General features: G+C 41.1%; 1 protein-coding gene across 1 annotated transcript in view; it reads right to left on the bottom strand.

The window, feature by feature from the left end:
* The window catches only part of NECAB1 (N-terminal EF-hand calcium binding protein 1), a 298,151-nt gene that overhangs the window by 133,060 nt on the left and 148,805 nt on the right, over positions 1–16,286 (bottom strand). The window contains exon 3 of the mRNA XM_030189726.1: positions 8,862–8,887. Coding sequence (XP_030045586.1) covers positions 8,862–8,887 — 26 coding nt within the window. The remainder of the gene's footprint in view (positions 1–8,861; positions 8,888–16,286) is intronic.

Below are 16,286 nucleotides of genomic sequence, written 5' to 3'. Positions count from 1 at the left end.
GTCTCCCCTCAGCCGTCTCTTCTCCAAGCTGTATAGCCCTAGCCTCCTTAGTCTTTCTTCATAGGGAAGTCGTCCCATCCCCGCTATCATTTTAGTCGCCCTTCGCTGCAAATGAATATGCTAATATGCCCCGCCCATCCTTTCCCCCCCAAATGAAACAGTCAAACTACGCCTATGTTTCACCCCATTTTGATGCTTAACTTCTATTTGAGTGCTAAATGTTACGCACCTAACTTTTGGCACACCACATAGAATTATTGGGATTGTATACTAAAGTAGCACTGTTCTGAGAAAGTGATCATTTACCTCTCTGAACATAACTTTACTTTTGCATGGACCTTATTAAGGGAGCATGGTTCTTGAAAGCTAGTCAAATAACAGGAAAATTTGCCAGCCTCAGAACTTAACATGTCTATACTTCTTAAAACTTTATATTCTGTATATACCAGCCAAATGGATGCAAGTGGTGACAGACTAAAATAAAATAATAAATGAAAGGAGCACCAGCAAATTAAAACAGGAAGGAGAACCATTTAAGCAAGAGCAAATACACAAAGGGTCAGGGAAAGAAGAAGTCACCCCTGATTACTCATATCGTTCCGGCCCCAGAGGCCCCAATGCAAGATTTTTCAAAAAAATGGGTTTTTAATAGGGTTTTAAATGTAGGAAAAGAATGTTCACAACAGATATTGGAAGGGAGATCATTCAGAAGTTTTGAAGATAAGAAATAGAAAGTTGAAAGTCAAGTAGACTAATAGTGTGCTTTTTCTGAGTTGGGCAAGACCAATCGAAAGTCGAGGGAATGTAGAAAACGAGAAGGTGTGCGTGGAATAATTACAGCAGATAGGTAGGAGGGCAAACCTAGATAGTGAGCTTTGCATGTTAAGAGACAGTATTTTGAAAAGAATCCGAGATTTGGTAGGGAGCCAGTATAGCTGAATAAGTAAAGGCAAAATATGTTCAAACTTGCTGGCTCTGCATGAAGGCACTGTACATTCAGCACTGTCAAATGTAAGTAGTGGTGCTATATATTGCCCCATATAAGCCGCATTGAGCCTGCCATGAGTGGGAAAGCGCGGGGTATAAATGTAACAAAAATAAAAATATATGCATAAGCTCGAGTTATCTGCAGCAGGGTTCATAGGAATAAAATAGGCCCTGCTGAGAATAACTCGAGCTAAGCTTTAGTAAACAGGGAGGATAGTGTGGTGATTGCACTCGCAAAGTCTATTTAGTTGAGGCCTGTTATTTAGCAGGCCTAAAATAAATGAGGTAATACTATAAATCAGGTGCTAACATTTACATGATCATTAAACACATAATAATTAGAATTATGACACAGGTGCACATAAGGGAATAAATGCTAAAATTCAGCTTAAGTACTATTCTATAAGTATGCACATATCTTACCTAGATCACTTTTAAATATGCACTTATCTTACATAGATCACATCTGGTAAATAATATATTCAACCAGGGTAGCTGGACTCAGAATTATAAATAATTTATACTACTCCGGTAAACTCTTTTATTAATAAAAAGGTATTAGACCCTCAGAGGTGGCTGCCCTGTTATTTCATGCAAGGGCAAAATTTACCTTGTCTCTTCATCTGTCAATTTTCATTTCGTATTTTGTTATTTTTTTGTCAATTAACTTCATTGCAACGAAGTAAAATGACAAAGGGCCTCTTTTACTAAACCACGCTAACAATTCCCGGTGTGGCAAATGCACCGCAACCCATTCATTTTTGAATGGGCTGCATCACATTTGCTGTGTGAGAATCGCTAGCGTGGTTTAATTAACATAGGCCCAAATTGAATTGCTCTCCTCTCCATCCATTTCCAGCATTTCTCCTCTCTTCTCTGCCCTAACCCTCCCATTCACATCCAGCGATTCTCTGTTCTCTGCCCTCCTCTCCCATCCATGTCCAACAATTCTCCTCTCTCCCCTGCCCTCCCCTCTCATCCATGTCCAGCGATTCTCCTTCCCCCGTCCTCCCCTGCAATCAATGTCCAGCGATTCTTCTCTTCCCCCTGTCCTCCCCTGTTATCCATGTCCAGTGATTCTCCCTCCCTCCCACCCATCCTCCTTTTCCCACTGTCTGCCTGCCTGCCTGCTTGAGAGTCTGGGCCCCCAACATCAGCCAGTACAAGGCCCATCTGGCACAAGCGCTAACGAGCCCTTGTGCCAATGGCATGCACTTGGGAAGGCCCTGTTAGTTCCGCCCTCTCTAACACATCCCGTATGCGTCAGAGGGGTGGTACCAACAGCGCCTCCACGAGTGGATAGGCTCGAAGGCTGAGTTGCCAGCTGGGTCTTTTACTGATTGATTGGGACCCAGACTCTCAAGTGGCAGCAAGCACAACAAAAGCACTGTTTAAAATCCACTGCATTGACCACTACGCTATTCCTTACACTTGCTTGCTGCTCTATTACAAATGTCCATAATACGTGAAGCAGTCAAAGAGTGTCATTAACTACTGGAAGATTAAGGAGTAGTCATGCCTTCATCCATTCAGTGGATAGCTGCTCAATCAGGGCACCTGGACGTAATTGAAACAGGTCTAGATAAACATGTCCATCTTTTTATCTTTCCTGTTCCATAATTGCTGAAAGACATCCTAATTTTGGGCCTGCCGTAGTCCCATTCAAACATGCCTCCAACATGCCCCTTTGCTATTTGGACAAACTGCAGTGTACAACGTCCAAATTGTGCTTTTTGAAAATTGTGATTTGGACGTTGTTGGCAAATGAATTTTTTTTTTTTTTTTGGGGGGGGGGGGGGGCTATTTTGAGACACACATCTGCTTCACAAATGCATGCCATAGCCTTTAAATCCGAATGCAATTTCAGAATACTAGCATGCACAAGAATGAATGTAACATTCACCCAAGTACGTGCTATATGTACACACAGTGGTATTCTATAATGTCAGCATGCTAGTCGCATATCCTCGGTGCTCACAATTGTGCATGAAAATTTGGGCACACACTCAATTTGCATGCACAATTCAATTGAGTAACGAGCCAATTAGCACCAATAATTGGGCACTATCAATCAATTATTGGAGGGGATGACGTGCCTGGAGGAGGGGGGTGCTCCGCCCCGGATGGCAACCAAGCTAGGTATGCCATTGGTGGTAACCTACTATGGGTTAGCTGTTGACATGGCAGAGAAGAGGTGGTATGAAATGCATTTTTGTTATCCGCAATGCAGTCAGTGTGTGATAAGTGTATTGAATCTGTGCTAACTGTAAAGAAAAATGCTGGAAAAACCACCACCAGTTAATATAGAGGTTTTGCAGTTCCAAAATTAACTGTAAAATGTTAACATAGCTTAATAAAAGGGAGCCCAGATATATTTGAATGAAAAGGGAAGGAGACCAAGAAACAAAACCCAAGGAAGAAAAGCATGAAAGTGATATTTTGATGAATCTATAAAAAGCTTTCATGCTGTAACCATGAGACAAGCAGATACCCAGCCTCCTCTTCATTTTCTGACTGTACTTCTAATCTCTCAGGTGTTTTGAAGGGAAAAACTGATTCTGGCATTTTGTGGGTGGACTTGCAGGGTTTTTTTAAATCATGAATAACGCTGCCTTTAAGTCATTAATAATTGGTGCAGTTAAAGCCAGCAGCAAAAATAGATTCTAGCTGCCAGAGAAGCACTCTTGCCAGCTGAAATCACCAGTGAATCAAGCATTCTGTTACTCTGCCAAGTGCACTAGGTTACAGCGTGAATAGTAATACTGCTATGATTCTGAGGGGGAATAAAGCCTTTTATGCAAAGCAGCAAAGGAATCAACAATTCCACATTCACATCAAAAAAGCATATTTAGCTTGCAAATGGTGCTCAGAAATCAATGCTAAGCAATATTCTAGACAGAGCACTCTTTACAGCGTAGCACTTTGAACAGACTCTTGCGCACCAGTGTTTATGCCAGCTGAAACCTGGTATAAATGCTGGTGCCCAACTCATGGTATTTCAGCACATACATGGCTCTAGTCTATAAAACTATGTGCAATTTTCAGAACACCCCTGACCTGTCCATGCCCCTCCCATGGCCACACCCCTCTCTGAGTTGCATACGATGGGATTTGGATGCTTGGGGTTACAGACTAGCGCACAAGCAGAAGAGCGTGCAAATCCAAATTAGTGCCAATTAAGTGCAATTATTGATTGTTAAGGCCCATTAATTCATACTTGATAGCTCGTTAACTAATTTGGTTGTGTGCACCTCTTGGATCCGTGCCGATATTTTGGCACCATATATAGGATCCGGGGGTTAACCTTCTATTGAACCAGGACCAAAATAATGACCTGAATATAACATGTAAATTATTTTGATTGTAACCTCAGAAAGGTTGTATATCAAATTCCATCCCCTTTCCCTTTCTTTATTATCACAGTTTGTTTACACTCAATAGAGACATAGGGAGGAGAATTTCAAAAGCCATTTCTGAATGTAAAGCAGTGGATTTTTAATGTAGAGAAATAGCCACAAAGAGTAATTCTATGAAGAACATGCTAACAGTTACATGTCTATTAGAATAATAGCATGTGTGCATATATATGTGTGTGAGTGACATTGCCGAAGAGTTAGAAGGTAAAGTTTGCCTATTTGCGGATGATACTAAGATCTGTAACAGAGTGGACACCCCGGAGGGAGTGGAACACATGAAAAAGGACCTACGGAAGCTAGAAGAATGGTCTAAGGTTTGGCAATTAAAATTCAATGTGAAGAAATGCAAAGTGATGCACTTAGGGAGTAGAAATCCATGGGAGACGTATGTGTTAGGCGGGGAGAGTCTGATAGGTACGGATGGGGAGAGGGATCTTGGGGTGATAGTATCTGAGGATTTGAAGGCGACGAAACAGTGTGACAAGGCGGTGGCCCTAGTTAGAAGGTTGTTAGGCTGTATAGAGAGAGGTGTGACCAGCAGAAGAAAAGGGGTGTTGATGCCCCTGTATAAATCGTTGGTGAGGCCCCACCTGGAGTATTGTGTTCAGTTCTGGAGGCCGTATCTTGTTAAGGATGTAAAAAGAATTGAAGCGGTGCAAAGAAAAGCTACGAGAATGGTATGGGATTTACATTACAAGACGTATGAGGAGAGACTTGCGGACCTGAACATGTATACTCTGGAAGAAAGGAGAAACAGGGGTGATATGATACAGATGTTCAAATATTTGAAAGGTATTAATCTGCAAACGAACCTTTTCCGGAGATGCGACGGCAGTAGAACAAGAGGACATGAAATGAAATTGAAGGGGGGCAGACTCAAGAAAAATGTCAGGAAGTATTTTTTCACGGAGAGAGTAGTGGATGCTTGGAATGCCCTCCCGCGGGAGGTGGTGGAAACGAAAATGGTAACGGAATTCAAACATGCGTGGGATAAACATAAAGGAATCCTGCTCAGAAGGAATGGATCCTAAGGAGCTTAGACGAGATTGGGTGGCAAAGCCGGTGGCGGGAGACGGAGATGGTGCTGGGCAGACTTATACGGTCTGTGCCAGAGCCAGTGGTGGGAGGCGGGACTGATGGTTTGGAGGCAGAGATGGTGCTGGGCAGACTTATACGGTCTGTGCCAGAGCCGGTGGTGGGAGGCGGGGCTGGTGGTTGGGAGGCGGGGATAGTGCTCAGCAGACTTATACGGTCTGTGCCCGGAAAAGGACAGGTACAAATCAAGGTAAGGTATACACAAAAAGTAGCACATGTGAGTTTATCTTGTTGGGCAGACTGGATGGACCGTGCAGGTCTTTTTCTGCCGTCATCTACTATGTTACTATGTTACTATGTGTACATATGCATGCACATGTATGGCCGGTTTTAGACATGATGGGGCCCCTGATCCCCCTCATCACTGATCTCCCCACCTGCATTGCTACTACACGTCCGGGCATCTCTTCCCCTTTTCCCCACCACAATCCATCTCCCTCCCTTCCACTCACCTTGTGGTCTTCTTTAAAATGTTTATTTCCCTTCTCAGAAGGGCCCCGGCGTGGCAGCCATCCTCATAAGCTGCCTCCGGTTATCCCGAAACTTTCCCTCTCTGCCGCGATCCGTCCAAATAGAAACAGGAAATTGTGTCAGTAGGGGACGGATCACGGCAGAGAGGGAAAGTTGGGGGGTAGCCACAGGCAGCTTGTGAGAATGGTTGCCATACCGGGGCCCCTCTGAGAAGGGAAATACATTATTTAAAAAGATCGAGAAGGGAGGAAGAGACGGACTGGGGTGCGAAGAAAGGAAAGAGATGCCTGGCCCGTGGGGCCCCCTGGAGCTGTGGGGCCCAGTGAAGCTGCCCTGTTTGCTCCCCCCCCCCCCAATAATGCTGGCCTGGTGCACATGCCAAAATTCTGCCTAAGCATTATTTTGTGAATATGTGCACATCACAATCACAGGTCTTATACTCTACCTAACCCTATATATCTAGTTCTGTGCTGCTAACAATGGTTAATTATCATAAAGTCTGCATATAACAGAATAAGGTACAACTTAAGTTGGTTTTAAAAATTTCTGAAAAAGGAAAGATTTCAAATGTTTGCAAAAACAAAGCACAACTAGGTAGTTGTTTAACATATAACGGAATCATATTCCAATATTGGGCTGGCAGATATGGAAACAAACTGTCCAACATTCTCTTAAAATGAGCTCTTATACGAAAAAAAAAAGCTCACTTCTTGGATCGAAGTCTTCTTCCACGTTTATTTTACAGATAGGCATACATAGGGGCGAAGTCAGGCTGGACTCACAGTTATGTGCATAATTTAGAAAATACTGGAACTTAAGCGCACACACTATGCCAGCTCTATTGCTGGCTGAAGTGCTTATGCCTAAATTATTGGAGTATATTGTTGCTGTTTTTGATATGATTTGGTGTTAGAATGCCCTATATTGATATGTCATGGTGTCCTGTAATACACAGAGGGCATTTTTTGTATCTGTTTCATTAGAAAATGGCTGTTTGCTAGATGCTTTTGTGCTCTGTATGTTTATGTTTTTGGACCATTTTTGAAAAAAAACAAATGTCCAAGTGAAAAATGTACAAAATCAAGCCATTGGGATATAGGAGGAGACAGCATTTTTAGTAGACTGGCCACACAGACATCCCAGAAGAGCAACGGGGCACCCTAGGGGGCACTGCAGTGGGCTTCAAACAAATGCTCCCAGGTACACATCTCACCACTGCTGCCTTATCTTGTCTACTGAGCCCCTAAAACCTACTACCTCCAACTGTACACTACTATAATAACCTTTATGGGTGAAAGGGGCACCTATATGTGGGTACTGTGGGCTTCTGGTGAGTTTTGGAGGGCTCATAGTTTTCACCACAAGTGTAAGAAAGGGGGAGATATGGGCCTGGGTCCACCTGTCTGCAATTCACTACACCCACCACTAGACTAATCCAGGGAACTGCATGCTGCACTAATGGACCCCAGTATAACATCTGAGGCTGGCATCACATTATTGGGGGGAAGGGGTGGTAGGGGATCAGTGGCCACCGGAGGAATAAGGGGAGGCCATCCCTGATTACCTCACATGGTCATCTGGCCATTTAGGGCACTTTTTGTGGCTTACTAATAAAACAGGTCTAGACCAAAATGTCCAACTTATAGGCCTGGATGTTTTTGTTTTGTTCCATTATGGCAAAAAAGTGTCCAAGTTTTAGGGACGCCCAGATCCTGCCCTTAACACGCCCCTGACACGCCTCCTTGTGATTTGATCACACTTCTGATGGACTTCATAGAAAGATGTCTAAAAATTGGTTTTGAAATTATCAATTTGGACGTTTTTGTGAGAAAAACATCCAAATGCAGATTTATGACACTTTTTGGACATTTTTCTCTTTTGAAAATGAGCCCCACAGGCAACTGTTCTTTTATAGAATAGGCTCCTACCAGGTGCCCAGTTATAGAGTTATTTCCTTATACAGTTGTGCATCCAATATGAACATAAAGTTATGTGCATCCAATGAGGCAGATTTCCTGCACATCTGAAATCAATTTTTCACAGATCAGTGTTTGATTTTCAAATATGCAGATAAATTTTACCTTTAAAAGAGTTTTGTTGAATGAATCTGGGAAGCCTTCCAAATTCTTCAAATTCTATGTTTAAGTGAAGATACAATAATTTGTTGATAGAGAACAATTAGAATGAGTTGCTTATTAGAGTGGAGTACTTCATGCTGCCAACATCCATCTGAATTTTGTTAGTGAAGGTACAAATACCTGAACAAATGGTTAGACTAGCTTTAAAAATGTGTTTGTCCTCTGAATTAATATAAAACAGCTATATATAGATAGATACAATTCTACCTGTGCACACTGAGGCTTGCAATATAAGAGCCAGACCTTACATTTTAAAATTCTATTTTCATTTATATGCCAAGGAAAACCCTGGGGGAATGTTGCAGGATTAGTATCTGCTCTGTTCAAATTGTTCTTGGAATCAAGCATCTGAGTAGAAAGAAGCGACAGACTAACTAACTATATAAGATGTTGAGAAAATTAGTGAAAAAAGAGAAGGCTGGCCTTCTGAGTTGGTTATTTATTTATGTATTCATTGATTTGGACAAGGGAGAGAAAAATTAACTTGATGTGATTAAAATAAGGTTTAAACATAGTCCCCTATTGACTACCGCTTGCATCCAGGAACTCAGTTTGTTTTTGTCAGGAGTATTCATTTTACATTTATGATCCACTGACAACTTCTATAGTCTATTGCTCATGTTTGATTTATTCTTATTGTACACTGCCTTGAGTGAATTCCTTCAAAAAGGCAGTAAATAAATTCTAATAGATAAAGTAAAATAACAGGAAAAAAGGTATAATACACCTGGGTCTCTTATAAAAAGCAACTTACCATATAATTCTTCAGTGTCCAGGTTGCTGAAAAAAAAATGAGAATGTAGAAATATGATTAGCTTGCAACTTAGCAATTAGATCTCTGCCCTACTCTATATGTCTTCATTATGACCAGTACAGAACAAAAATACTTTCTGACTTGCACATATAATAAATATCACCCAAACCATGTTGTCCCATGCATTTTATCAAAATCCATACTCAGGGAAGACGTTTTTGAAAGTTATGGCTCCTGGTGAATTGGCCCACGTGAAAATGACCCTTTTCAATTAGGTTAACAGTGTTTTTGGGTTCAGGCCCAGATTAAGGCATAGCAGGCTTCTCCAAGTTCAGTCCTGGAAGGCAGCAAGCAAATCAGGTTCTCAGTGCATCCCTAATGAATAAGCATGAGAAAGATTTGCATGCCTACACCCATTGTATGCAGATCTCATGCATATTCATTATTTATGTTATACTCTACATGACCTTACAGTTCTTTTAACAACACAACATAATACATGTATACATTACACATAATACATGATATACATATTTCCTTTATTCATCCACACTATGCTAGGATACCATCTCAAGTGAAATTTCGCATAACATATTCACTGGCATACCCAATGAATCAAGAGAGTCCCAATTACATTAGTTCTTACAACTGTTTCCACCTTCTCAATATCTGAACAGCTCAGACAACTCAAGTCAATGTCCAAACAGTTGACACATCATCTCATGAATCTTATATCCTCATTGAGATTCTGTCCATCCGCTGTTAATTCCTTTAATCAAACATCCAGAAATCACATGAAGGATGAGTCCAAATTAGTTAAATGCAGCTGACAAGCTCAGTCTTTACATTTACATACAACGGAGTTCCACTTCCGGTATCCGTACTACTTCAATATATCATTCATAGATCTCAGATCTCAACACAGGCCATGTTTCATATTTACTTCCTCAGGAGATCCTTTATAAATAATACAACAAAAGGCATAATCATACACATTCACCAAACCATCTCAAACAAAACATACATTTTTTTCTAATATCCTACCAGCCACATTAAAGCACTGAGCACACCATGCGGAATCTCAGCAGAGAACGTGATGACATCACGATAACTTGAATACTCTAAATTTATGCAGTGCTTAGCTTTATACTGACATCAATAAAGCCCAATCTACCTCCTTGTTTAGCCCTAAAGGCTGCACAGTTCTCCAATTAATGATAAACCGCTGTTCTCTCCGAATTAATTCTGATTCAGCATTCCCATAATTGCCTTGCAAGCTTTTGATGACAACAAACTGCAGATCCTCCACCGAGTGACCCAATTGTAACCAGTGATTAACTAAAGGGGTCTCAGTTTTTTTCAAACGAATATTGCTCAGGTGTTGTGCAATACGCATCTTAACCTTCCGCGTTGTTTCTCCAATATACCATAACTGGCACGGACAGCGTATTGCATAAACCACATTCTGTGTGTTACAATCTGTAGTTGATCTTAAGTAGAAATACCTGTTGATAGATTGTATCCAAATACGCGTGGTGCAAATAGCATGTTTACAATATACACATGCGTTACATGATGTATGACCACCTACCCCTCGATCGCCCATATGGGTACTATACCTTTTCTGTGATAGAATTTCACCCATATTTTTATCCTGATTACATGCAAAACGAGGTTTAGCATTCAAACTCTGATGTATAGACAGAACTGGCCAATACTTTTATATGAGATTTAATAGCATATTGAGGATAACCTCGTGCTCGTGCTCGAAAGCGTTGTAACAATAACACAGCTTGATCATTATAAGTAGAATGATCAGAACACAAGCGTTTAATCGTCAAAAATTGTCCTATAGGAATACTCTCTTTTAGTTTACGCGGATGATGACTGTTAAAATGCAGTATAGTGTTCTTATCCGTCATTTTACGATACACACCTGTACAAAACTGACCATTGGATAACTCGATATCTATATCCAAAAAATTGACAGCAGTGCCTTTAGATTGTAAAACAAATTGAATGTTAGTGTCGCATCCATTCAAGTATTCCACAAAAGTCCCAACTTCTTCAACAGTACCAGACCAAATGACGAATATATCGTCGATGTATCGTTTCCAAGCTACAATCTTAGCTGTCAGAGACGAAGAAATATATATATACAAAGACTCAAACTTCGCCATATAGAGATAGGCTACCATGGGGGCTACTGTAGACCCCATGGCAACCCCTCTAGTCTGAAGAAAGAACTGTTCACCAAATTGAAAATAATTTTTTTCAATCACAAATGATGCCATGTCTAGCAGTAATTGAACTTTCGATTGAGATAAATCTTGTTGTTGTAACACCTGATCAATAATATCTAGACATGCTTTTTGGGAAATACTTGTATACAAGGATACGACATCTAATGTCAACATAATAAAATTTTGATCGTGAGGTAACTGCATAGAACTTAAAAATTCTAGCATATCGCTAGAGTCTTTTATGTAAGATTGAATTTTACCCACTTCTGTATGCAAATGATGGTCTACATACTGAGACAACGGCTCAAACAATGACCCCACACCAGAAACAATTGGACGACCCGGAGGATCAATCAGCGACTTGTGGATCTTCGGTAAAAAATAAATATAAGGTACATTAGGTTTTTTCCGCAACAAATATTTAAACTCTTTAGGAGTGATGATATTACGTTCACTCGCAGTCTTTAGCATATCCGAAACCTGAATAATATAATCTTTAGTTGGATCTGAATCTATTGGTTTATAAAAGGAGTAATCTAATAATTGACGTAATGCCTCCTGCTCATAATAACAGGCATCCTGAACGACTATTGCGCCTCCCTTATCGGCGCGAGATATCACGATTGACTGATCTTGTTTCAATTCTTTTAATGCTCTCCTCTGATCCCGAGTCAGATTATTACAGACTACAGGTTTATTTTTTTCAAGATTCTCTACATCTCTCTTAACAAGTTTTTGAAAAGTATCCACTGCGGAATCTATGATACCCGGAGGTATCCATACCGAAGGTAATTTATATTTCTCCGAAAATGCCACATCACTGCTAGCCAAAGGTAGCTCCAAATGTTCGTCTACTAAATCTGCAGTTTTGTCATCAAAATAAGCACGAAGTTTTAATTTACGAAAAATCTTTTGCAAATGCACCCTTACCGAGAAAGCATCATACAGCACAGTAGGAACAAATGACAGCCCCAGAGTTAAAACAGAGATGGTATCCTAGCATAGTGTGGATGAATAAAGGAAATATGTATATCATGTATTATGTGTAATGTATACATGTATTATATTGTGTTATTAAAAGAACTGTAAGGTCATGTAGAGTATAACATAAATAATTAAGTGACCATTAGAAAGTTTAAGTCTAACCCGTTTATTAATTGTAATGCATATTCATTAGGGAAGTCCTGCAAACCTGGGGGCCCTTTTACAAAAGGGTGGTAGGGGTAGTTCTGGCTTGGTATGGGGCGATTCAGTCCTACCGCCAGGCTCCTGAGGGAATTTTCTAGCACTGGGGCCACGCATGGCTGTAATCAGGCAGCATCATGCACTGCTCAGTTACTGCCTACTACCGGAGCCCCCAGGGCTCCCCCAGAAAATGGCCACGTGGCAACTTACTTATGGCCATGTCCTTATTTAAAAGAAAAAAAGCCTTTTACCAACGATGGTAAAAGGGTGCCTTGGTGCCTGTCAAACTCACATGCCAATGCTACCACAGGACCCCTTTTACCGCCATTTGGTAAAAGAGGCCCCTGGTTTGCCTGCAGCCCTCGAGGGCTGAACTTGGACGTCTGTCCTAGACCGACAGATGTTGAAGGTGCCAAGAACACAGGCTAATAAAGGAATTTTCTCCCATTCACTTTAGGGTAATCCACCAGTGTTACTTCACAGAGGCACCACCATGGCACTTTGGGCTAACACTCCCACCTTTGCTTTTCAATCTCCAGGGAGACCCCTCAGCGCTCTGAGCACCAAGGGAGGATCCCTGGTTTCATCCTCTGGACCTGCCAAATCTTAAATCTGATCCTGCATTGGTTTGCACACTATACACTCTTTAAACTGAACAGAAAGAGGAAAGACTAGGGAAACAGAGTGTGTTATTTTCAAGCCATTTTCTGAGTGTCCACATTATTAATCCAATATTGATCTCTTTTAATTTAATTACTCCAATCACATTATCATTATTGAACATTATTTCATATAATGATCTCACTACATGTTATGTACTATTTATTTGCTTACCTAATTTACCTGATATTCTTCGCATATTAATTGTAACAATAAGCTGAACTTCTTATTCTGTTAGTGATAATCGCCAATGCGACATAATGTAAGCCACATTGAGCCTGCAAATAGTTGGAAAAATGTGGGATACAAATGCAGCAAATAAATAAATAAATAAAAGAGCAAAACCCATGGTCAGGACCAGATTAAGACATAGGCAAACTAGGCATATGTTTTAGGGCTGAAAAGTTTAGGGGAGCCCTGTCAGATGTGCTGAGGACTCAGGCAGTGAGGATTGCCAACTGACTGGATTTTTTCAGGATTCTTTTGATTTGAAAGTTAACTGTCTGGAAACCAAAAAGATACTGTATATACTTGAATATAAACTTTCAAAATTTGATCACATTTTTTCAGTACTATATTCACTTCCATTGGCTTCCAATGGAGGCAAGAGTGGTTAGTGCAGCGGACTTTGATCCTAGAAAACTGGTTCGATTCCCATTGCAGCTCCTTATGAATCTGGGCAAGTCACTTAACCCTCCATTACCCCAGGTACAAATAAGTACCTGTATATACTATGTAAACCGCTTTGAATGTAGTTGCAAAAACCACAGAAAGGCAGTATTAAAAGTCTCTTTCCCCCATACCTAAATGGGTTAGCTCCTCAATATATATATATATCCTTTATTTATTTTTGTAGCTGCCTCTAGTTCTTGGGTTTTTAGACAACATAGTCTTCTGTCTTTCTTAGTCCTAATAGACTAAAGTATATTCGTTTGTTTGAAATTTCATTTTCTTATCAAGCAGCTAGCCTTGGAATACTCTTCCTAATAATTTCTGGTTAATTACTGGTTATTTGAAAGATTTGTTTTACAACAATAATATATGGTAGTAATAAGATTAAAAACTGTACATAATTGTTGTTAGAATTGTATATGTTTATAATTATATTGTAATTTGATCTTGTATTGATTGATTTTATTGTATTCTTGGGCTGTACCGGTTATCTTCCTTTTGTAATCCGTGTTGAACTAATTTTTGTTGGAATATGCAGAATAAAAGAATAGACAAAAAAACAAAAAACAGATTTTTGGCCAAAAAAGCATCAAAAATGTAATTGGTTTATACTGGACCTAGTCTTCCTCCCCCATAGCATTTGGAATTCCTCCCATTCTTTTCCATCTCTGAGGTGTCCCACCATCACCTCTGCAAACTCCCTCCTCCCTCTATCATTGTACAGACGAAGCCCTCCCCTCCTGGACCCACAGTAGGCACCTCCATAGGCCTATCTTACAGTCCTGGTGGTCCAGTGGTGATCTGGGGCAGCAGCAATCCCTACACACCGCTGCCCATGTGGTCTCCATAGTGAAAATGGTTGCTGCAAGTTCCAGATGCAGTCTCATGATGTTGCCGACAGAGGTCATGGCAGCCATTTTGGGACTGGAGCCAGCACAGCATAGAATGAAATTTTTAAAGATTTATCAGGAAAAGTTCTGATAAAGTCCTGGTCCAGCACCACTTTTCCTTTCAACAATTGTGAGGCAATTATTTTCCCCTCCTCATGTCACACTTCTCTCCTGGCCCCCAGCCTTAATGGTCAACCCCTTCCATACAAAGATTCAGTCAAGATCTTAGGGGTGACATTTGACTCCTCTTGACATTTAATCCACACATAGATTCCAGTTCTCTGTTCTTTGCTCTCCACCATGTCCAATCTGTTTGTTCTCTCCTCCCTGCCTCTCTGTTGTGTCCTCTCCTTCTTGTCTTCGTCAATCATGTCTTGACCACTGCAACTCCCTTTTTGCCAGTCCTCCCCTCTATAGCATCAAACACCTATAGTTAGTTTAATGTACTGCACTTAAACTCCTCCATAACGGTCATCATTTTTACCTTGATACCTCTCTTCTGCAATCTGAACACTGGCATCCAATTTCTGCCAGTATTAAATTCAAATTACTCATACTAGTATATATATCTCAGCTTCCCACTGCCCCTTTCTATCTCAACAAACTTCTCATTCCCTACTCACCCCTTTAATGCCTCAGATCTGCTGATAACAACCTACTTACTCTACCCCCACCTTCTGTCCTCCATCTCAACAATGTTATTGACACTGCTTTCAGTTATCTGGGCCCAAGACTCTGGAACAACCTCCCATGCCATGTCTGTGATCAACCTACCATCCCCACTTTCAAGCAGGCTTTGAAGACCTATCTCTTCATCACTTCCTACTCATCCACATCCTAGTTTCCCCATATTACTGCAACCATTTAGTCCTGTTTACCCCTACCCCCTCTATCCCTTCTCCTCTCTGCTAGCCTGGTCCCTCTGCCCTCACCTCTCTTGATAACTGTTAATTAAGTATAAACCACTTTAAAGCCAATGCTCAGGCCTTCTGCGGTATATCAAGTGTATGGAAATAAATAAATATTCAGCATTTCCTTTTCTTACTTTCTCCCAACCAGATGTCCAGTATATCTCCTTCCTCGCCCTACCCTCCCAGCATTTCCATTTCCCCTCTCTACTTTCCACCAAAGTAACCATCATCTCCTCTTCTTTTCTCCCCCTCCATGTTCAGCATCTTCCCATCTCTTCACCCTTCCACCCATGTCCAGCATCTCTCCCACATTGTTCCTATTCTTTACCCCCCACCAACCATCACCATCCTACTTCTCTACCTTTGTCCAGCCACCTTGAAATCCTGTAAAGTGGCATGAATGACTCAGAGTCTCTGATCGTAGGTACATGCTCAAGTTCTGCTGGATATTGTCTCTTTCAGCAGGATGTTAGAGAGGATGAAGCCCAGCAGAACTTGAACGCGTGCCTGCACTCAGAGGGCCCTACGCCCAATACTATGTTTACAGGGCTTCAGAGAAGCTAGGCAGAGGCAAGGAGGTTTTGATGACAGCAGAGGAGATGCAGGAGTAGGCTCTGTGCTGATATGCTTACACTCCCTGAACTCTCCCATCCTAGCAGATGCCTATTCTGCCAAGTGGTAAGGATGGATCTGGTGGTAGAAGACATGGCTAACATGAATTAGCCCTCTGTCTTTAGTGAGAACAACCCATGCTGTATCCTAAAGAATTGAAACAAACCAATGTTTTACTCTGAGAGTTAAGACACAAAAGGGCATTTTTGCTAAAGAATGTTAGGTAACTGACGAGGAACAATATCCCACAGG

This window comes from Microcaecilia unicolor, chromosome 1, assembly GCF_901765095.1.
Source record: "Microcaecilia unicolor chromosome 1, aMicUni1.1, whole genome shotgun sequence".
Classification (NCBI taxonomy): domain Eukaryota; kingdom Metazoa; phylum Chordata; class Amphibia; order Gymnophiona; family Siphonopidae; genus Microcaecilia; species Microcaecilia unicolor.
This window is presented reverse-complemented; position numbering and strand designations above follow the sequence as displayed.